General features: G+C 40.6%; 1 protein-coding gene across 2 annotated transcripts; it reads left to right on the top strand.

Annotated features, from left to right (window-relative positions):
• Window positions 1-1,015: 1,015 nt before the first annotated feature.
• eepd1 (endonuclease/exonuclease/phosphatase family domain containing 1) lies at window positions 1,016-21,749 on the top strand. Of its 2 annotated transcripts, none has more exons than XM_076157141.1 (8): window positions 1,016-1,214; window positions 1,341-2,281; window positions 10,454-10,505; window positions 16,546-16,656; window positions 18,178-18,312; window positions 19,345-19,483; window positions 19,980-20,174; window positions 20,764-21,749. In XM_076157141.1, the coding sequence occupies exons 2-8, from the start codon at window positions 1,431-1,433 to the stop codon at window positions 20,949-20,951; spliced, it is 1,671 nt and encodes a 556-aa protein (XP_076013256.1). In that variant the 5' UTR covers window positions 1,016-1,214; window positions 1,341-1,430; the 3' UTR covers window positions 20,952-21,749. The 2 variants fall into 2 exon arrangements, with proteins under 2 accessions (XP_076013256.1, XP_076013257.1); XM_076157142.1 differs by having other exon boundaries at window positions 1,050-1,076.
• The last annotated feature ends 1,323 nt before the right edge of the window (window positions 21,750-23,072 follow it).

Below are 23,072 nucleotides of genomic sequence, written 5' to 3'. Positions count from 1 at the left end.
CTCAATAGTCCACGTGTTAGGACATATTGACCGGCATGTTGCTTTGTCTATTTAATTGTGATTTGACGTGAATGGGGTCTCTAATATAGAGTGAGTTCATATACAGTTAACAGCTTCTTCATCACCCATGCACCTTTCTTGAATTGCTGCTGATAACTTGGAGACACTTCCACTGTATTCCCCACTGTGTCCGGTACAACCTAGAGCCCCACATCTCCCATTGTGTTAAAGCAGCACCAGAGCTGTATGTCAGTCTGACAGCTCCTATGGCACTGACCTGATTGAGTGTGTGTCCGCCACACACTGAGCACGGTCGTAGGACTCTAACCACAGTGTCACGGTGAGCTCCCACACTTTCACTCCGTTAACTCAACCAATCTCACTGCTCTGCTTTACATAATCATTGCCTCTGAACTCGTCCTATTAGAGCCACGCCCCCTACTCCCCCGAGCGAGGGAACCGTCATTTGAAAGCATTAGGGGTCGATTTCAAATTAAAAGCGGAACTTCCTTTCAATACCACGGGGCACAAAAGGAAATCAAGAGGTTATGGGCCTTGCATTTAATGTCATGGAAACCATTGTTTACATTTGACCTGTGTTTATGGATCTTATTCAGACGTTACTTACCAAGTAAAGTAAATGATACAGGATACATAAAATATATAAAACGCTATGCAAAAGAGTTGATTATGATTGTTATTAATGATACGAATAATGGTACAATCATAATCATAATCATAATCATCACCACCGTCATTATAATAATACGAAATCAAGATAAGTACAAAATTAAATTCTCATAACATACAATAACACTATATGGACAAAAGTATTGGGCCACCTAGAGTACACATTACACCTAAAAGAGCTTTTATAACGTCCCATTCTAAATCCATAGGCATTAATATCGAGTTGGTCCAGACTTTTATTTTTAGAACATCGTTGTCAGGTTTCCGGTATTGCTGAATCCACGTACAGTTGACGCATGTCGTGCGCCGTGGTTTATATTGATCAGATGTGTGTCGCGTCCTTGTCACTTCAGTGTGCGTGGACCTGACCTGTGGACAGACACCCGGTAGGACAAAGTTTACACATCCCGCTACTCTTATCTGTCCTACGGGGGGGACGACGCGGTGAGACGCAGTGTGCTCGGTGCGCAGACAGACGCGGAGCCGGTCAATCAGCATGTAGCAAAGACTCAGACTAAACTGCTGTACGTGCGTATGTGATTATATAAGGTTTAATTTGTTAACATGTCATCTAATGAAACAGCTGATATCTGCATGTATGTGTGCTTATTTCTGCGTGACTGTCTCTGTCTCTCTGTCTCTGATCGCAGGTATGTGTGTGTGTGTTCGCTGTCTGCCGTGGCCCTCTACCTGCACCGGTCCGCTGCTCTGATCCGAGCCCCGGTTGGCCCGCTCCAGCCATGGGTGGAAGTCTGGGCTGTCACCGCTCCATTCCCAAAGATCCCACGGACTTCAGCTGCGGCAAACGTAAATTCAGCGCCGCTTGTAACTTTGGTCACATCATGGTCAACCAGGAGCGGCTGAACATCAACACGGCCACCGAGGAGGAACTCATGACTCTACCGGGAGTGAACCGCATAGTTGCTCAGAATATTGTGGAGTATCGGGACTGTATTGGCGGGTTCAAAAAGGTGGAGGACCTGGCGCTGGTGAGCGGGATCGGAGCCACAAAACTGGAGGTGATCAAACTGGAAATCTGCGTCTCCAGTAGGACCAGTTCATCCCAGCACTCCCCGTCATCGCTGCCCAAAGATCTGGATCACCAGCCCAGCACCGGCATGAACATCAATACCGCTACACCGGCGCAGTTGATGAGCATCCGAGGCATCACGGAGAAGATCGCCAAGAACATCGTGGCCTACAGGTCGGAACACGGCCCGTTCAAGAGTATCGAGGATCTAGTGCGGGTCAACCACATCAACAGCTCCCTGCTGGACAAAATCCGCTTCCAGGTGTTCGTGGAGCGATCCAGGGCTCCATCCACAAACACCAACGGAGGGCTGACCCACATCACCACCAAGTCCCACTCCAGCCCGACCTCCTTGAGCCTTAAGAGCGACGATCTGGACCTTCCGCTCGGAGGACCGACTCAGATCGCCTCGGTGCGACCCAGCGTGGAGCCCCTTCCCGGGCTGAGAGACGGGAAGCCCGTGGTGCGCCTGGCAACCTGGAGCTTACAGGGATGCTCCTGTGATAAGGCCAACAACCCGGGGGTCAGGGAGGTGGTATGCATGACCCTGCTGGAGAACGAGTGAGTACCTTCAGGATTACTGTGCTCGCATCATGATCTTTGCTCAACTTAAGCGTGTTACATCTCATCGTATAACAGTATTTCCTTTAAATAACTGAGTAGTGACCTCCATTAAGCAGTCAGGTAGGGTCTCAAACTCTCAAATGATTTTTAATGCATAGAATTGTGGGTTAAAGTTAAACAAGAGACTGACACAGAGTTAGACTGATCCAAAAGAACACGACTCTCATAGAATCAGACACTTTTTGTGAGATTCTTGCAAGCACAAAAGTAACAAAGTGGCTTTTTACAACAGAAACAGCCTGTTAACGTTTAAAAAGCAATACGCAAATACGCAAAATCAGGCTCAAATGCATCAGCGGAAGATAGAATTATGCAATAATGGAACCCACAAGTTTATAATTTGGGTGATCTTACACTTATGAATCATCATGTATGTTACAGCCACACATGACTGAACTGTTTTCTTTATTTATGACCTGTGATGACGCAGGCTTTGTACCGCTTGTTCACTTTGTAGTATGATGCACAGCCTACAGCACCGTGTCCAATCTGTAAGAGAGACACGTTTCTACGCTGAACCTGTTTCCGTCTGAACTAAAGGATGTAGGGACAGCGTGACACACGTGAACACACGGCAACATGACCTCCATCCAGCGACTTAAAGAGACTGCGCGTTTGTCCCGAGTGCAACCTTTCTGCCGGACATAGAGATGATTTAAGGTAGAGATCAGTGTCCGACCTTAAGTAGTGCAGCTACTGGGAGAACATGCAATCAGCAATAAAGAGAGTGTGTCTGCTTGCGATGACACACTTTTTATTGACTTTGCTCACTCGGCTATCAACACACACACACTCCTTAGCTGGGTGTGACGGTGCATTTGCTTTACAAAGTGACAACATGTGCTTGAAGACAATTACCTCGCTGTGGTGCATCACTGACTGTAAACGTCACAAGTCTTTGTTCAATCAACAGCTTTTGTTTACCAATTGAGCTTCTAATACACTCAACTTGTGGCCGTCATCATTAACAAGTTTCTAGACAGGATTTACCAGCTTTTGCCTGAAACTCACAGTCAAGAGCTCTGACTGATTGATGTGCGGTAGCTGTTGAGATACGTAGCAGTACGTAAACACGTTCTTCAGTCAGGTTTAACCCTGTGTGCTCTGGTGAGGCCTTGACCTCCACCCCAAAGACCGGACAGGAGTTTGTCGTTTTCTATGACATACAGTTATATCGTATTCATTAAGAAACACAGCCTGACTGAGTCGTCCCCTTAGTTTGCTCCAGGCAGGGTTAAGGGTTTGGGTCAGACCAGTGACATTTCCATTGTGTACCTTTGAGCCAGAGCAGGATTCAGCTCCCTGTAAACCTGCACCAGACACACAAATCAATCAACATTCAACCTATATGTGACATTTGATTGGGTCACAAGCCGCTGCCTAGCTTACTGACGCCTCGCACTGATCATGTCTGGACCTTTATTTGCTGAAGGTGCCACCTGCAAATCATGTTTTTGAAATGTTTTTATTACAGTGTGACTGTGTCAAGCTGTACCATAGCCTGACAGAGAGTGTGTGTCTTTGGCACGCAGGGTTTGATTTCTGATTCGGATCACTCAGTCATCAATAAATTGCTAATACTTCCCTACTTTGTGCCTCGCTAATGCCCCTAAGTTCACAAGCGTGGGTAACACCCCTGATTAGAGGGTTGATTGTTATGAAGGAACAGCTAGCCGCCGCCGCCGCCGGAGGAGGAGGAGGAGGAGGAGGAGGCGGCGGCCGCTCAGATGAAACTGTATGTTTGCACAGAGATTGGGCTTCACTGTGAGAGCAATCACAAGATCCTGGCTGAGTTTACACAGACATCTGGCTTTCCTCCAGGCACAAGCAGAGAGTTTACAAGAGGTCAATGAACTCCTGCTAACCAAAAGTTCCACAGCACATTGTGCCTCGCAGGCCCGCTGAGATGAAGAATCAGCAATTAGTCAGAGTCACACAGTGAAGTCAATCAGTCGCTATCAGCAGAAGTGAAATCAACCAAGTACATTTACTCAGGTTACGACTTAAAATCTACAATCAGAGGTGATGGTACTTTACTCTCCACTACATTTCTGTGACGGTAGTATGTCAGATAGTAAGTAGAAGCTTTCTTGAGATCTTTGGTGGTCAGATCTGTTATATCTAGTAATTCCCTAATGCTATAATGACTGAAACCCTTTAAAATACATTTTCTTTGGGTAATAGTCTCCTTAAAATCCACTGTTAGTATGATTTGGAATGCAGGACAGTGGTGTGCAAATGCTGCTGAAGTGTTGAATAGCGGTTAGTTGTCAGAATGACTCATGCATTTGCTTCAGGAGTGTTCTGCTCTCTGCGTCGTCTTTTCTAACTTGTTTTTCAATGACTCTTTGTCGTTTTGCCCCCGATCAGCTCACAATCAGGATCATTTGTGAGAGAGCGGTGCTGTAAGAGAGACAATGACAATGTTTATATCAGCGTTCACAGCGCGTTCTACATGCAGACCGGATCCTAAACCCCAAATCAAATCAGGTTATTGCAGTGAGTAAGTGTTGTGTTCAGAGAGAGACGCTGGGTCACTTCCCTTTGCTCCATTGATATCTGCTGTACAGTCTGTGCCTTATTCAAGCACTGGGGTCATAGACTCAAACTAAAGCAGGTAGGAGCCTTATTGCCTGTGGTCTGATCTTGAAGCAGGCTCTTTAAAAATGACAAAGTTCAGAGTAAAGATCCAATTTGTCATCGCATCTCCTTCCCTTGTCTTTAACCCCAACTAGTCTCAAAGTCGTATCAGAAAGTTGTTCAATTCCACAGTGATTGAAGTGAGTGAAGATGCACTTTTTTCTGATTTAAAACAATAGATTTATGGTGAAATGAGCTGCAGGTGTTGATCTGGTTGCATGAATGATCTCATCCAAGCCTTATTCACCCAATCAGCAAGGTTACCTGAGGCTGCGTCATCGTAATCCCATGGTTTTGATTTGGACAGCTGTGTGCGTAGTTGACCCCTGATCTAAGTGACCATTACCTGATGATGATGATGATAATGATGATGGATGAAAGAGTGAAAATGGAAACACAACAAAGCACCATACACTCATTTCTCACTCATTCCTTCTGTCACTCATTCCATCATACTGTCAGAGAGCATACATTAACCCAGCCTGCTTGTGTTTACACTGCAGCCAATACACTAATGAAATGATAATGAGGTTGTGGTGGTATGTGTACTCATGGATCTTACAGATCACAGCTGCTGTCATCACATTGTTGTTAATCCCTTTAGTGGCTCATTAGTGTGTGCTGCATATTAGATCATCATTACTTTCTTCAGGACTGTAAGCCTCATAAACCTATGAGATTCCGGGAATATGATAATTAGATCTTTTGTTTTTACATCTTACATGTAATCACCTGATCAGAATAAACTGAACCGGCCCAGTGTGAAAGAATATGTAAATACTTTTCATTTGAATGTTTTTTGAACATCTTTAGCTGCATCTGTATTTGAGTTACGCAATATTTACCACATTTCTTAAAGGTTCTGTTGCTTATTTTCACACATCCTTCACCTATTTTATTACCAACTGCCAACAACTATATATTAACACTTATACAATACAGCACGTTTTCAAGTTTTGACTTCTTTCGTTATCCATTTAATCCCAGCTGCCTTCAGGACTTCAAATGTATAATTACACTTAAAAGTAAGGTTAAAGGAAAACAGATGCAGATGATAATTGCCAGTAATTAGTTGACACCAGTAGAAGATTTTACTAATAATAAAGACTTTATTAGGGTCATGTTAGGTTCAGGGACTCTGCTTCATGAAGTTGCATGTTGTAAGCCTTAGTGCAAACCGTATTTGTTCCATTTCATATAGTTCCCAGTCGTTTTGAACACATATATTATATGTGGGAGGATTATGTCTTAGCCACCTATGGTGATGCATTTATGTGTAGCCACTAACAGCGTCTGTAGTAAGCCATTTTAGTCAGCATGCAATTTACAAGAAGTACACTCAGCATGTGTTTTAAGCCTTTACATAATTGATAATGTGTAGAGCATAGAGAGCAATATTTCACAGCCACAGTGTTTTTGTGTGAGTGATGGAATTGTTCTGAGTATCCCTGATTCATGAAAGCAATCCAGAGCGAAAGCAAGAGAGGCTGTGGCCTGCATGGGTGGTGAGGTCATGAGGATGGGTGCTGCAAATGAGCTATGCTGAGCTGACGCAGGATGTTGGGTGCTCATGTGGAAATTTCCATTGCCATAGCACTTTATTGTGGCCGGACAGTGAGTTAAGGGCAGTGGCCGGCAGCACACACCCCACCACCAAGGATTCACTGGAGCCTTTATAGAACATCCAGCATGGTCTCATCTGGTAATAACGGGAGGGGGACAATTCATAAATCAGCCGCAGCGTTACCATGTTGGGCAAGCAGTAAGCTATTCATAAAACAATCGCCCTAAAAAAAGAGCTGTCTCACTCCTTTTTAAACTGTATTTGCCTCATATGTGTGTAAACAGTAGGTTAGATAAGTAACCCCCCTTAGTTGGTCAGTATGTGCGCACACACACACACACACACACGCACGCACGCACGCACGCACGCGCACACACACACACACACACACACACACACACACACACACACACACACACACACACACACACACACACACACACACACACACACCTATTCCTTAAGTGTAGTGTAGTGATAAACAAGCTCAAAATAAGACAGCTGGAGTCTTGGTCTGGGTGTAAACTTTACAGAAGTAGGCCTGATGGTTTGCAGCTGACAGTGATAATCCCTGAGACGCCTCCCCAAACATAACACAGTCCGAGTGCTCGTTCAGCTTGTCCTCAGAGGATATTCCAGCTCTTAATCAGGCTACAGTCCATCACTGAGGTGTTATTTCTGTTCAAAGGTATCTCCTCTGATAATGCCTCGTCCTTGCCCTCACATTGCCTTCATTTGACGATACACAGGCGGTCTGTTTTGCGTCATCGGCTCATGTTTGTGTCTTCATGGCCTCAGCAGATGTGTCGCTGAGAAAATCCCACCATGTGTCCTCTTGATTGCTTGAAGGTTTTCTGTTTCAGTGAAAGTGCAGATTAGTCCCAGGAGGTTCTACCTGAGATTTTATTATTAATGCACTTAAAAGGTTATTTTCTACCTCTGTATTATTAAATGCACTGCTAGAGTGCAAGAGAGAGCTGCAGGTTTTTGCTTTTCAGTGCTGATCCTGAAGGTCAACCAGTGTGGATCAGGATCTTTGAGGGAGGTTTTGTCATTGTGCTCACACCTAGAGCAGAGGAAAGGGGTGTTGTCTTTGTGACTGTAGGCCTGTTTGTTCTGAAAACAGGATCTGTGAACTCACTGATTATAGAGGCCGTTGTAAGAGGAGTTAGTTGTTGCCTGTGAGCAGACCGAGTCTCTTTGATGTATACAGTATATCGTGGCCGTTCAGGCGGTGAAGCAGCAGAAACATGAAACTAATTAAGAAAAGGCCTATAAATACTCGTGTTCAAAAATCTCGGTTTTATTTTTAAGGTGAGGCACAATTATAGCCATTTGGACTTGTTATGACTTCATCAAGCTGAGGCCTGCTGTGGCTGGATCTGTGCAATCTGACATGGAAATATGAAAGTCACGTCACTCTTTTCCACTTGCTGTTTCATGCTTAGTTAGCGGACTGTACTGTATCCACATTTTGACATTAGTTGATGAAAGTGATGTGGAGGCTTAGAGAAAGACAAAGATAAGCAATAAGCTATGAGACATTTTACTTATCACGTGATAAGTTGCTTAGATATTGGTTCGTTTTAAGCATTATAATATATATATAATATATATATATATATTATAATAGGTATATTGTTGGAATGATCAGCAGAAACATATCACAGGTTTGTTCTTATAGACAAGATGCATATTTAAGGAGCCATATTATGTCGGTTACAACCTGGAAAATACAAAAAACCTAAACACTAAAACCTTCAGGATAACTGCATGAGCCTTTGGGAACATATAAGTTTGGGAACAGTGAGCAGTTTGAGATTGGAGAAACATATTGCGTCAGAATTTGGACAATACAATACAGACATTGGTGGTAAATGACATAATACCAGCAGATGAATACACACACACAGCTATTGGATCAGTAGTGAATGAGAAGCTTGGTGAGGCCTCGTTTGTCACAAGCACAGCCAAAACAACTCTTTGATAAGAAGGGTGAGTGCTGGAAACACACTGTCCTTATAATGTAACATTGTGCATTGAAGTCTTATACATCTGCCTAATTAAACTCTGCATATGTCATACATTTCGTGGACTTATATGGCAAACCCAAACACAAACAACCATGTCTGTCAAACTGGTTTCACAAAGGGTCAAGAGACTGAAGTGTCTCACTGACTAACCTGACAAAGCCTTCATCAGCTGAATCCACTGCTGAGGTGTGCTGATCACTGACACCAGCAGCCAGTGCTCGGGTTTCACATCTCAAATCTTTGTACTGAGGTCTAGACTGAAAGGTATACAGCCATATTACAAATTGCAGAAGTCATTATAGATCTAAAGAATATAAATCATATTCTTTTAAGTTGAGCAATGTGACCGTGATTGTCAACTTTTCTATTCAGCTCAATGAGAGAAGCTTCTTTTGACATAAAACATAAGCACAAGAGACAAATAGTGAAGGGGAACTGAATATAAATGATGATAAATGGCTTTCGAACACTTTACCTCCACCAAGAATGTCAAAATTGATCATGGTCTAGATATAAACCAATTACAATTTATAATTCAGAGACAAAGCCATAATTGGAGGACTGTTGGGCCTTGGCGGAGGTATGTATGCACTTTAATGAGTTGCAAAATGACTGTCCTCATGTGAGGAGGCCGCTAATCCAAATGAACTCATAAGCAAGATTCTATTCACTTCTGTAAATTGCGCCGCAGAGCAGTTCCCCTTTAAAAACAAATGAAGCTGCTGAAGACAGAGGTGATTTACAGAGAATCAGGCTGCCTCTTCAAAAATTTATTGCTTTTTATTGTGCTGACTGTTGGTCTAGAAGAGCATTTTAAAGCAAACAGATAAATGTTTACTGGGCAGTGGACCCCCCCTCCCCTCCCCTCTCCTCCTTCTGCTCTGCAATAACGTGTTGGCACATTGAATGTAGGACAAAGTCCCTCTGTCTGTCAGTCAGTTCGATTCTCTTTCTCCTGGCTTAAGAAGACGTTTATTTTCCGATGAAGTAATGTTTTGGTTTATGTGTTAAGGGTGCAAGTCAAATGAATTTAACTCTCGTGTTGTAATTGCAGCCAGTTTTGTAGCGTAAGTACTCATGCATGTTACTGACGGGTGACGCTGATGGATTACAGTGATGATCTATGAGGTCCTCCTTGCTTCGATTTAGTCTCTTTGTTGTATGGAAACCTCGTATGTACATCACTATGACTACATGACTCAATGTAAATATGCCAGTATGCACAAGATGGAAACTCTGAACTCTACCATCTGTCCTAAAACAATCAATTGTTCTTCACAAACTAGTGGGACGAAATAGTGTTAGATAGAGTTACTGGAACATTATAAAAAGTGCAAGAAACTGACAACTGCCACCAAAGTGTGATGGAGAGAGATTGTAGAATCTAATGTGTCATCTGTTTTGTTTCATCATCAATGTTTTTTTTATCTACATATACTTCTGCAAGTCTTTTTCTGAGGAACAAATGATGGCATCAGATGGCTTCTGTTGCAAAATAGATTATTAAAATAAATTGCTTTCGAGCTACAGCATAGGATTTGAGATGTTTGGGCATGTTTCAAGGTTAGGAGATACAATGGTATGAAATGAAACGATGTCACTCTGCCTCAAAATTCAGAAGTCTTTATTCAAATCTTTGTGAAATCTTTATTAATTTTGTTCTCTTTTATTTTATTTTTTACCTAATAAACTTAGCTTCTATTGTATTTTGTGGAATAATTGAGGCCAGCAGGTAAAGACATAGGGATCGAGGCATTTTATTGCACTGCAAAGCCTTTGAATCGTTTGAATTAACATCTATTTTTAGTCTAGGATCAGTGGAAATCTAATGTTTAAATGTTTAAATAAATATCTTCTCTGTCTGTTTTCCAGCATCAAGTTACTGGCGGTGCAGGACCTGCTGGAGCGAGAGGCTCTGGATAAGGTAACGTTGTAGCTCTGCACCTCACTGCTTTCTGACTGTTACACTGGTGTGGGGAAGACGAGGGTGACGCTGGGTGCTTTTTTTTACTTGCAGCCTCGTAAATGCAGTGAGTCATTGTTGAGGGGAATGCCGTCAGAAACGCTTGCAGAAGTGTCGCCCATTTATTTACTGTGTTGCTATGCAAATGCCTCCCTCCTGCGCTTTCAGTGCTTTAAATACTGTGTCCTCTACAGTAACGACACCATTGTTGGATACATACTAATCCACTCATTTTAAGTTGCCAAACCCTGTTATTTCAACGTCCATCTCATATTTTTTTCATATTTTCGTATTTTCAACATTTCTTAGGATTCTACATGTAGAATTTTGTGGAATTTAAACAGCTTATCTCACAACTCTTAACTCTGAGCTGTTGCTAAAGTTCCACTAATGACGGCTTGAGCGGGACAACAGTGGGTTTTATTCAAATGCAAACCGACTAAATGCAACCACACGTGACGGCACTTACACTCAGAGGAACGGGCCTGGAAATGAGAAAGCCTACATAGTATAATTATTGTATTGTTTTATATTGTTTATTTCTTACTTTGGCAGTTACAGAATTTAATGTTACAATAACCAAAATAGATCTAGTCTCATATCACGAGGAATATTACATTCCCCACCCATATCTACTAAAAATCACAGTGGAGCGTTGGGTGTTAATCCTTAAAAGACGCCACCATCTTTAATGTGTCCCACAACACAATCATGTTATGTCATTCAGTCTGTATTCTGGGTCAGTGATCCATAAATGTGATTGCTACTGTAAGCCCGCTACATCTAGTAAAATGAAAAGTCTTGATCTGTAGTCAGGTTCTAGGGTCTGTGAGCTTCTTCTTCATGCATTAACTTCTGCATCCCTTTCTCTCATGTAGAGAAGAGAATGTAGGTTTCCTATGGTGATGTGCACACTTTACATTTGTGCTGAGTTTAGACTTTAGGATCCATCCCCTTCATCACCATAGACTCTGTGTTCACTTAAGTGTTTCAAGGAACGAATCCCCATCTCTACATGAGAATTTCTTTTTAACCTAAGCTAGGGAAGTGAAAGTGTGATCATACAGAGCAGCATTATTCACCCTTTAGTGATGCAGTGTCATGAGACTGCTTAAAGACCAGAGGACAAAACTACTGACATACTACAAACTATTCTACTACTAGGTTCTATCTGAATGTGTCCAAAGTTGAGAGCCTTTCCACTTTTATCAATGTTTGTATTTTATATATTTTATGTATACATATATCTCTTTATGTCTTCTTCTGCACTCTAATAGTTTCTGCAATAGATTCTATGTTGTTACACTCTCTGTTCTTTTTATTACTCTTCCTTGTTTACTGTATGATTCTCAGAAAAGCCTTAGGGACCTTAATGGAAGTGGTTCAGAGCATTTCCCCTGCAAAAACAATGGTGCCACTAGAGGAAAGGCCTGGGGACACCAACATGTTCATGCTATGGGTTAAAAGAAAATCCACAGCAGATTTCATGGCAATCTGTCCAATATCATAAAGGAATGGGACATGTAGTTATCTAAAAGAATGTTGTTTGTTACTGTGCAACAAATAGCTGGAAGGGCTCATATAATAACATGTCAATCAAATTGTATTTGTATAGCACTTTTTTTTGTAGGGATGCCACGTGTTTTCCCCAAACAGTTGAACAAATTCAAAATCAGAGAAACAAGAACAACTGAAATAGGCCAATAGAGACGGATGAGACCAATGCATAGAAATAGAATAGTACGAGTAAAAGATCAGAATTTTTTTTTATGAACAGATAAAACAAGTAAATCAGTTAATAAAGTGTAAACCATAGCAAAAAAAAAAAGTAAATAAGGTAAAACTAGTGTAGAGAAGAACTTAATAAAATGTAGAAAACTCAAAAAACGTGAATTAAAACATACAAAAAGGATGGAAAAAGCAGATGTGAAATAACATCTCAGGATGTAAAATGATACCAGTAAATACAATCTAGCTCTTGATCAAGCTAATCAAATGAATGTTAAGTACTGTGTAACTGTTTCCCCCAACCAACTTTCCTTTTTTCAGAAGCATGGGAAATTTAACAATGAAGATGCTTCAACAAGCAGAAGAGGCAGAATATAGATTATACAATGGATTAGTTGCTGTGTTTTATGGATTAAATTACTATATTATATTTTAGATAATGGCAAACGGGTATTGCATTCTCTGTTTATGAAATCATTAGCATTAAGGCACTAGATTGTACTTCTTTCATAAATGTACTGGAGGGAGATCTCAGTTGTGTGTGCAGGTTGTTGGGTTGCTCTGGAGGATTGTCCGGCCTGCTGGGTGTTTCCTTCAGGCTCGGGCTCCCTGCCATGCTGTGCCTGCTCTTTGGAAATGGCAGGCTGAATTATGACGTTGCTTTCTGTTTTACCAAAAGCAATTAATCCTTGTGCACCCCAGAGGCCCAGTGGCCCCTGAGGATGATGATGAAGAAAGTAAATCCTGTTGGGGTTTTCTAACCTCCTGATGTTTGAAAATAGCTTTATTCATTAAATTATTTCATATTCCGTAATGGTTTAATACAACCACATTGCAGCTCACTCAGATTTTGTTGCAGTGCATTGCAGGAGCACTTTAATTAATTTTTATTTTAATAATTGTACATTCACAGAGAGACCGTCCATACATGCATGTTCAATAGAATCAAGATCTGGGCTTCTTTGGGATAGGAAGGATGTCGGAAAGTTGGAATGACAATGTTGGACAACCTGGTTCATCAAGTAAAAGCTGACATAATTCAGTCAAAATGGATGTAAGCTCTTTGACTCTGGCTCCACAGGTTGCTCCTTCTGGCTCCAGCAGCACGATCAGTAGTGTTTGTATCACATTCCAATTTACATTTCTCTGTGTGTTTCTGTATGTAGGAGTACTGTATGTGTTTGGTTGCTACGCAACGGCTTACTTCCAAGTTTACTTCCTCTCAGCTGCCGCAACAACAAGTACTGCAACAGCAGCACAAAAAAAATAGGCTTTTGTAAATTGCTAGACCAAAGGGAACAAAAAGTAAGAGACCACGAGAGCAAGTTTCTTCTCATTTTCCTCACTCTGTGATATTGTTGTGTTTTGGTTTTGTTAACAAATTCACCTACTCACTGAATTATTAAAAGGAAGTGAGTCTGAATGTACAACATGAGCTAGAGAGGACGAGTCCTTCTCCGCTTTATCTACTCTACAGACTTTGCCTCATGTAATATAATATATTACATTACATCACGGTCATTTGGCAGACGCTTTTATCCAAAGCGACTTACATTACATTACCACCCTTCGCAGAGGGGGGAGCAATTGAGGGTTCGGTGCCTTGCTCAGGGGCACCTCGGCAGGGGCTCGATCCGGCCACCCTCCGGTTCCCAAGCTGAAGCTCTACCCACTGAGCTACTGCCTCCCTATATATAGACCGTAAAATGTTAACGATCCATTTATAGTAATCATATGCCATTTTATTGAGCAGGATGATGATCGGCCACAAAATAAACTTCCCCTGGATGCGCACTTCAGGTTCAGAGATACTTGTGCACACCAACAAGCAGCTCTTGGTCAGAGAGATTTTAGTTTGTGGAGGAAGTACTGTAATGTCACTTTGCTGCTTTCTCAAGCCAGAAATCTGTCACCACTGAAACCAAACTGCTGTCAGGACATATAAAGAGCTAGCAAATATCCTACATCAAGATGAAATGTTCAGAGTTTGTACATAGTTGTTCTTATTGTTCTTGTTTCAGAAAGCTCTGTCTCAGTTCAGTTCAATTAGTGTAGAAGTCTGATTCAGAGCTACAGACAGCTTGATTACAGCGATGGTGTGCTGCAAAATATGAGGTTATGGGTGTCAATACTTTTGACCAGACCATTTTCATTTGCTTTATTTAAAACCACAGTGTCAGTTTGATTAAATACTGAATAAAGGGAAGTCAGTGGACAGTCAGTTTTAATTTATTTCAACTCTTGGCAGACATGTAGTATCAAAGTGTCGGTGGATCATCATTAGGTGTGGGTGTTTCTGTGTAGGAAGTTCCTCTGGCTCGCCTGGCATCCCACCATCAGACTCATCTTCCTCACTGGTTAAATTTAGAGCCGGTGGTACGTCAGAGCAGCAGTCTGAGCCTCTGAGCAGGTTCCTCTTAGAAATCACCGTCTGTCGCTTTACATACTTCTGTGTCTTTAATTTCAACACCGAGCTGCAAGTGTGAGACACGTCCTCCGGCACGTTACACCACTACTGCTTGGTTATGTCCACACAAAGGCTTCCTTCTTTCTGAGTGTATTTCCTCTGAGAGGAGAGGGTCATTAGAGTTCATTCAACTTTGTATTGTTTCTTAGTGACTGTATTTGTACAGTGTAAAAATGGTGATCTGCCCTCCAGTGTTAGAATAAAGGAAAGCACTATATTCTAACTTAACCCCATGTCCTGTTACATATTCAAACTCTGTATTCTACACAGCGTCTTTATTGAGCTCCTGTGAAAGCCATATAAGTCTCAACAGGTTAGTTTGAACAGTTTTTGAACGTTTTAAACTATGAAACAGCCAAGATCACGGCAGTTCCATCATATAATTCAGTTTTTCTCTTATCTCCATTTGAGTTATAAACACAGGTATGTTTTGGTAATGGGATGGGCTACTGAGACCGGATTACAGTGCAGATAAGAAGAGATACTGAGAAAGAAAGCATGTTGATTAAAGGTGTGAATGTCATCAGCCAGAGTATCTGGATACTGAGGTCGCATTGTAATGTGAGGTGTTCATACAGTAAATAACATTTCTGTAAACGAGGCAAAGAGGCTCATTCTCACCTGTCGTCCCTGAGCAGGCAGCTAGTTTATAAAGAGACGTGCTTACAAGGATTAGAATAAAAGTCTATATATAGTATTGCGACACAGACAGTACTTACCCTACTGTACAAACACACAGGTGTGAGAGGGATCAAGGTCCTTATCCGCACAAACATAGAAGCTCTTGCACATCTTCATCAGACTCCAGTTTAAAACAGTCTCTAGTGTTTGTGTACACATCAAAAGTCTTGAAATCTCTATATTGTTGATTTCCTGTGGACAAACAAAGCAGCTATTTTAAAAGGAATGTTCCACAGCTCCAGTTCCAGCACTAAAACAGTTTCTTGCTTCTCTAGTGCGAAATGAAATTTGTTGTTTCAGCAGTATCTGCGGGCAATCTCAACATTGTGACTTGAAATGAGGTGCAGCATAAATGAAATATGAACTTGAATGACTTCCTTTACTGTGTAAAAATGCTCAGTCGGCTTATTTGTAAGCAGTCCGTACATAAACATTTCTTCACCGATGTGCTTCCAGTCATAAACAAGAAATCCTCTATGATGACAGACTCAGGGTTCAAGTTCTATATTTAATGAGTTGGATAATAATTTTGTGATGCTGTCTTAAAATAGGAACAATTAAAAAAAGACAAAAAATAATCTTTATTTTGGAATTATGTCCTGATTGATGAAGTTTGTATAGTTGCCTTTGTTCTGTAAATCGTTTGTTGACTAAAGAATCCACAATAACCAGTGTGTTCCCGTTTGACTGCATTGACTGCATGCAAATGATCCACAGCTGTGATTGATTGTCCCCAGACAGAGGTGAAGGGGCAGCTTCGGCATACAAAATATCAAGCTAGAGAAGTTACAGGAGAAGAAGAAGAACAAAGCACCACTGTTGAATGACTTAGGAACAAGAATTGGCCCAAAGTACAACTGCAAGGGATCTTCTGAAAGTTACTCGTAGTAATATTGTGTAGTTTGGGTCCTTTGAGCTTCAGGCTTGGTATGGCTTGTTTAGAGTATTCTTCACATGTTTAGCTTCCTTGATTGTGCACATACACATAACTGGGCTTCACTAATTGTTCCAGGGGAATGTTTGCAGACATACAACCTGTATTATTGCGTCAAAGTTCTGTCACATCTTTTTATTGCCTTCAAACGTGATACTGAAGGGATTTTTCTTGTCTCTGTTGTGTTGCAGTTCTGTGTGGAGCTGAACCAGGGAACCTTGCTCAGTGTACGCAAGTGGAAATGGCCACGAGGTCTGTGGAAAAGTATTGTATCTGAAAAACCAACGGGACACTTCAGCAAGGTACCACAGCCATCTTTGACTACACACACACACACAGACAGACAGGGGGACAGCACTCCTGTCATCTTTAATATACACAAATAAACATGTACATACTGTATATCAGCGATGGGGAAAGTGCTGCTACACTGCCCTCTATGGAGTTACACCTTCACGCGTGCAGCACCTTAGGCTACATCTCCTCGATGATGTCATTGCCTGTGACGGTAGATGGAGTAGTGAAGCAACAGCGATCTGTCATAGGTTTCAGTTAGTTATTTATTGCCCAGTGTTTCTGAGAATCCTGGAAAAGACAGGAATTGTGAACTTGTTTTCCAGCCCTAAAAATAATCTATCCTAAAAGTTTTGGACAAAGCAATGAAGACATTTTGATTCCAACAAAATCCATTCTTGTATCGTCTTCCAGACAGTAAAAGATGAGATGGGATGTTTTATAATTCTTGTCCAAGGCTTTATGGTTTCAAGGACTCTAGGAAAGGTTTCAAGGAAAGTGCTAGCTTGCAGCAACTCACCCAAGTCACCATCACAATGCTACACAACTGAACCACTAACTAACTCACCAAAACATCCAAAATCTGCATGTGTGTGTACCATTTGTCATTTATAATCTAATCTAAGTCCTTTACCATGAAAACCTCCCTATAATAAATTGAATATCTCAATCTTTATTAGTTTAGGAGATGTAAATGTAAATTGATAATGTGATAATGATGTTCTGGATGTAGCTCTGTATCTGTAGCTATGTAGTCCCTGCTATCATCTAGTGGTAACCGGGTATTAACAGAGGACAAGCAGTCTGAATGGTTGTCTTTAACCTAAAAATAAGATTAAAAGTTTTATAGCTAGATGTTCTTGGCCGACAGCCTACCTCGCCACAAAGCCTCATAAAAATTTGTCAATAACCATTTGTCTTTTACTTCCTAAAACAAACAAACCCCGCACACACACACACACACACATGCACACACAAGCCAAGGCAGAAACATAACCTACCTGTCAGGGGAGTAAAATGTCCTTCCCGATATTATTAAAGATTCATCAACACATTTTCATTCACCATCATGTCTCTTTGAAACACATCAGTTTAACTGCTATGCATGAGTGCTTGTTCCTGAATACATCATCAGTGTGTAGACTCAAGTGCAGCCTTTTGACAGGCACCTGTGCTCACTGTCTCTCTGACTGAGACTCTGGGATGATTCAGCCTTTATAGAGATCATAAAAGCTTTTATAGGTACTGCTCTGAATAATGGCACCTGTATGCAGCTGCTTTATTTTTATGGTTTGTTAATAGACACATAGAAATGGAGTTTAATATTTGACCAAGTCATAAAAAAAAGATAGGGAACTACAGACGCTAGAAAAATAGCTCACAGGATTTTCAATGCAATACAACTATAATCAGCACAACACTCCAAAAATATAGATAAGATAATAACAATACCGTTTCATGTAATTGAATCCTCAGTATTGTGTTGTGTATTTTTGTTTGCTTTGTTTTGAACCGTTGTTTGTTTTCAGGGAGCGAGCTACTCTGGCTTTCTGTGGGACAGCTCCTCCGGTATTGAACTAAAGGGTGCGTCTGTCTTGGAATCTCCCATTGTCCACGGCAACAGCAATCACACAAACCCCCAACTCTACCTGGCTCACTTCTCCGTAAGTTATGATGAATTCCGCAACACACAGCAGCACCTTACATATATGTTGATATATTGGTTCAAAGTCATACATCATTTCTGATCCTATATTTACTGATAAATGCTGCACTTGTTCTCTTATAGATCTTAACCTGAACTGATGAGAATGCAGTGCACTTGAATTACATCACTACTGTCTAAAACCCAGCAAATTATGAATTTTGGGGATTTTTTTTGCAAAATGTGCAACAAAATGAGCTTTAAGTACAGCAGTCTGCTCTGTGATGAATGTGTTTCCATGCTTCATTAAATATGGTTAACCATGCAGCATAGAGGTTTGTTTAGTTTGCATAAAAACTGGAATGTACTGGAATAATGACCACAGAAGATTGTTTAGATTATATCATAACTATCACATTCTCAAACCCATAGATGTCTAATCGCTAACTTTATATACACACACACATAAATATTATTTCTACTATTATCTATTGCATAGTTCAACATACAATATATTAGCAACGACTCTGGTCTTCCTCATGTTCTTCCTTACTAATAAAACACACCTGAGTGAACACCTGATCTTATAGATACCCTCTGATTTATTATTGCACCCTATAGTGTTACTGCTGTCACTGTTGTATTCAGTTCATCAGTGTCAATCAAACCTCCACATTGTGTTCTGTAAAAGTATGTTGAATCCTGACAGGATTAGCTAAAGCTGCACCTAACGATTATTTTTTAACGATTAATCTACAGATTATTTTTTTTCGATTAGTCGACTCATCTATAGATTATATTTATTACGCAATATAGCAATTATTTACCCCACAATAAATATCTGATTTATCTCATTAATATTTCAATACTTTCTTCAATCCTCTTCTCTTGAAAACAAACATAGAACAAAGATTTTGCGATGCATTTTTCCACAAATAGCCACCTTTTGACTGATAACCTTGGTTTTTCAATCCAACATATTGCTTAAGCCCACCCCTAGACAGGATCATCTCTTATGTCTGATATCGTACTTACGGTTGTCTTGCATTAGGTTGGATCATATGAACTGACTGTGGTGAACGTTCACATGCAAACCACCACACAGCCTGGAGAGTCCAATGGAAAGATCCATTTGTCAGATGAAGCCATGAGCCAACGCTTTGCAGCCAGCATCCAGGAAACACTCAGAGGTCAGTTTTTCACTACATTTATGCTTGTAAACAGACATACATGGAATTAATAGGAATCCATATACGAGTGTGTTATTGTGTGAGGTATGAGGAGAGTCCACCTGGTGATGATGTGGATTTGAGTATTTGCTGCCTGAAAGCTAAACACTGGGGATCCTACAAAGTTATTATTATTATTTTCAGAACTAAGTCACTGATTTGTATATTGTAGCATTCTTGAGATACTTGGTGTACACTTTCCATATTAATAGTCCATAGAATAGACTATAATGGATCCATGGAACACTTATAAAAGCCACTAACATCTCCTCGACATACATAATACATAAACATACATGCATAATACATAATAAGTGTAGTTAGAAAGTGTTTTTCGCGACAGTTTATCCTGAAACATCTGTAATTCTGTAAAATTGCCAGTGCAACAAGACTTGAAAGTAAAGAGGAGGATTTGCACTTACTCCCTTTTTCCTCCTCTTCCTCCCTCTTGCTGCAGGTGAGAAGGAGTTGTTGGTGCTCGGAAATTTTGGCTCGCCTCCTCAGAGCTCCGAGTTGGACATCCTGAGGAAGGAGAAGCTCTGCGCTCTGGTTCCATTCTCCCAGTTCACCAACATCAGCACCCACTCGCCACAGGGCACGCGCTGCTTGGACAACATCTGGGTGAGCCGCTCCCTGAAGAAGATCTACTCAGGTAGGCGCACTGTGTGGGTGTGTGTGTGAACAGTGGTGCAACTGGTGGTCCAACTGAGAGTTTGATGCCTGATGTTGATGCTCAAGAAAGGAACAATCAAGACAATTACAACATGTAAATAAATGATAAACAGCATCAGCAATAATAACCAATAATACACATAAATCACAATATTCAATCACACATGTAAATAATCAATAATAAGTGATGAATATAAATAACAATTAATGAATATATTTTAATATAAAGTTGTATAATCAAACTGAACAGTTCCTGATAGTTACCTTTAGTTTAACTTTGAGTTCTTTGAACTCTCACATTGAATGTAAACTAAAATCTACAGCAATCAAATAACAAATAACAAATAACAATAACAATAACAATCAATAATAAGTGATGAATATAAATAACAATAAATGAATACATTATAATATAAAGTTGTATAACAGTTCCTGATAGTTACCTTTAGTTTAACTTTGAGTTCTTTGAGCTCTCACATTGAATGTAAACTAAAATCTACAGCAATCAAATAACTACAATACCACTATGTGTCCTTCTGAAGTGACCTCAAGTCTTCTGTCTTTCACAGGCCACTGTATGGTCGTGCGGGAGGGTCTAACCAACCCCTGGATCCCGGACAACTGGTCCTGGGGCGGCGTGGCGTCGGATCATTGCCCGGTTGCGGCTGAGTTTTTTGTTGACGTGGCCCCTAAGGAGCTAAACAGGCCTGGCATGGTGGTGGACAGAGAAGATCTTTTGCCCAAACACGAGCGATGACACAGTCCACAGTCACACAGACCACAGTTGGAGAACGCATCAGAGGGACACAGAGCCTGTGACATCATCATGAATGGATCCCGTCCGGGTGCCGAGCTGGAAGAGTTTCCGGATGAATGTGAAGAAGTGCCAAGATTGCCTTTTGGGTTGAGTTTTGTGGTACCACTTTCTAATAATGCATACTTCATAAACAGTTTATATGATGTAAAATATGGGTTTATTAATTAATAAAGTAATTTATTAAACAGTAATGAAATTAATCAGGACAACTTTTGGGTTTGCTGGTTCAGAAGAAAACTCTTATTATCTAATTTATTAATGGCCGTTATTATTAGTGTTATCGAATTCTCATTTTATAAGAAGCCATCACCACCGCTGATATAAATGATGTTCATTAGCGATGTTATTATACTGTTAATACACAATTTCTTTCCCAAATTCCTTGTTGTTCTTTTCAATAAGTCATCAGACATCAAACTGTCCATTGTAGCTTCTCTTTAAATTACATAAAGCCCAACAATAGAGGGGGAGGACAACCAGCCGATGGTATTATCGTAACTTGGCAACCCAAAAGTTGTTACAGCTCTATAAAGCCATAACGAGTAAGTGTACCACTGTATAAACTCTTTAAATAGTATGTCTAATTAGAAGGTGGCATCCATGTCATCAGTAGTAACTGGTAAGTGATAGAGCCATACAATATTGAGACAAAAATAAAATATCTATGCTGTTCTTTAAAGACCTGTGCCAAACATTTTCTATATGTATATACAATGAAATTAAATTGATAGATGTTCAGTCTGTGTGTGAAGTCTCATTAATGCAGTTAGCTGCAGTATCTATTCTCAATCATATGACACATTTCTTCAGTGTGTGGCCTTCACACATATCTGTTCACTCAGATGAGCAGCTCATTAGAATTATATAAGCCTTCCTGATGATGTAAGTGAGGTGGTTGTCTGGGCGATGACCAGAGCATCTGTGAGGGGCTGATATGGTCTCTAATCAATTGAGCCAGGCTGCTGAATAGTTTGTAGACACTCCCTGGCATTTAAACTGTTCTGGTCACCACATTCAATCAATCAAAACTGATGTCCCTGTGCAGCAGGACACATTGCAGGTGACCCTACTAAACACATCAATGGGAGTAAGCCAATGGTTGACCTGGCTGTGTTTTGCCAGGTTTGCTAAAAATGAAAACATCAGAATGAGAGATATTTGGAACCTGTTTTGTTTACTTTGCAAATAAACACAGTGGTGCAACTCAGCAGTTATTTATCATACACTGATACGTTGGGTTGTGCTTTCTTGATGGGGTTGTGTACATGAACTATATCTGATAAGATACAGTCAAAGAGCGTCAGCAGTTTCATGTCAGCAAAAGAATGACTGTATCTTGTATTTGTTGTAAATCTAATATCTGCTACTGCCCTCTAGTGGGGGATGAGGTTTATCTCAAAAAAGTAATTCTTAGGTTTCCCACAGGCCTCACCATAAACATATAAAGTTGTTTTTTTAATTTGTTTTTACAACCAAATATCGAAAATTTCATTTAATAATAATAATAATGTTTTCAAGCCTTATTTTTTGCATATAGTCTTTGTGAAGACATGAAGAGAGAATGCAGTGTGCAGAGGTGGAGGTGTGTGTCCGTGTGTGTGTGTGACTGGAGTGAAGATCGTTGGCTCTGGACCAGCATGTCATGGCTTGCAGGTGTCAGTCACCACTGACCCCCAATGGTTTCCAGTTCTCCACTGAAACTAGACCTTTATTCAGGGATCAGAGGCCAGCAGAGTGTTTTCTGACAGCAGCGGATGTAGGTGAGGACATTGAGACGTTGAGTCATCCAAATTCAAATTATTTTAGTAGTAATTGGCATGATTGTTTAAGCTTGACCTCAAAGTCAAAGATTGTTATTTTTCAAGCTTTTGTTTGAATGCTATACTGTATACTATGTTATACTATGCTGTGTGTGTTGTTTTGAGGCTGAAGTTGGGTTGATCTCTAACTTTTAAAAAAAAAAATACACTTAACTATTCCAATATAGTTCAGGGAAGTGGACACAAAATAAGTCCCAAACAAAAGAACACATCATATTCATTACTCAGAGCAACCAGGATC

The sequence above is a fragment of the Genypterus blacodes genome, unplaced genomic scaffold, assembly GCF_046128005.1.
Source record: "Genypterus blacodes isolate CSIRO-AG114 ecotype Tasmania unplaced genomic scaffold, CSIRO-AGI_Gbla_v1 ptg000072l_1, whole genome shotgun sequence".
In the NCBI taxonomy this organism is placed as follows: Eukaryota; Metazoa; Chordata; class Actinopteri; order Ophidiiformes; family Ophidiidae; genus Genypterus; species Genypterus blacodes.
Note: the sequence above shows the minus strand (reverse complement) of the source record. Positions and strands in the feature narration are given on the sequence as shown.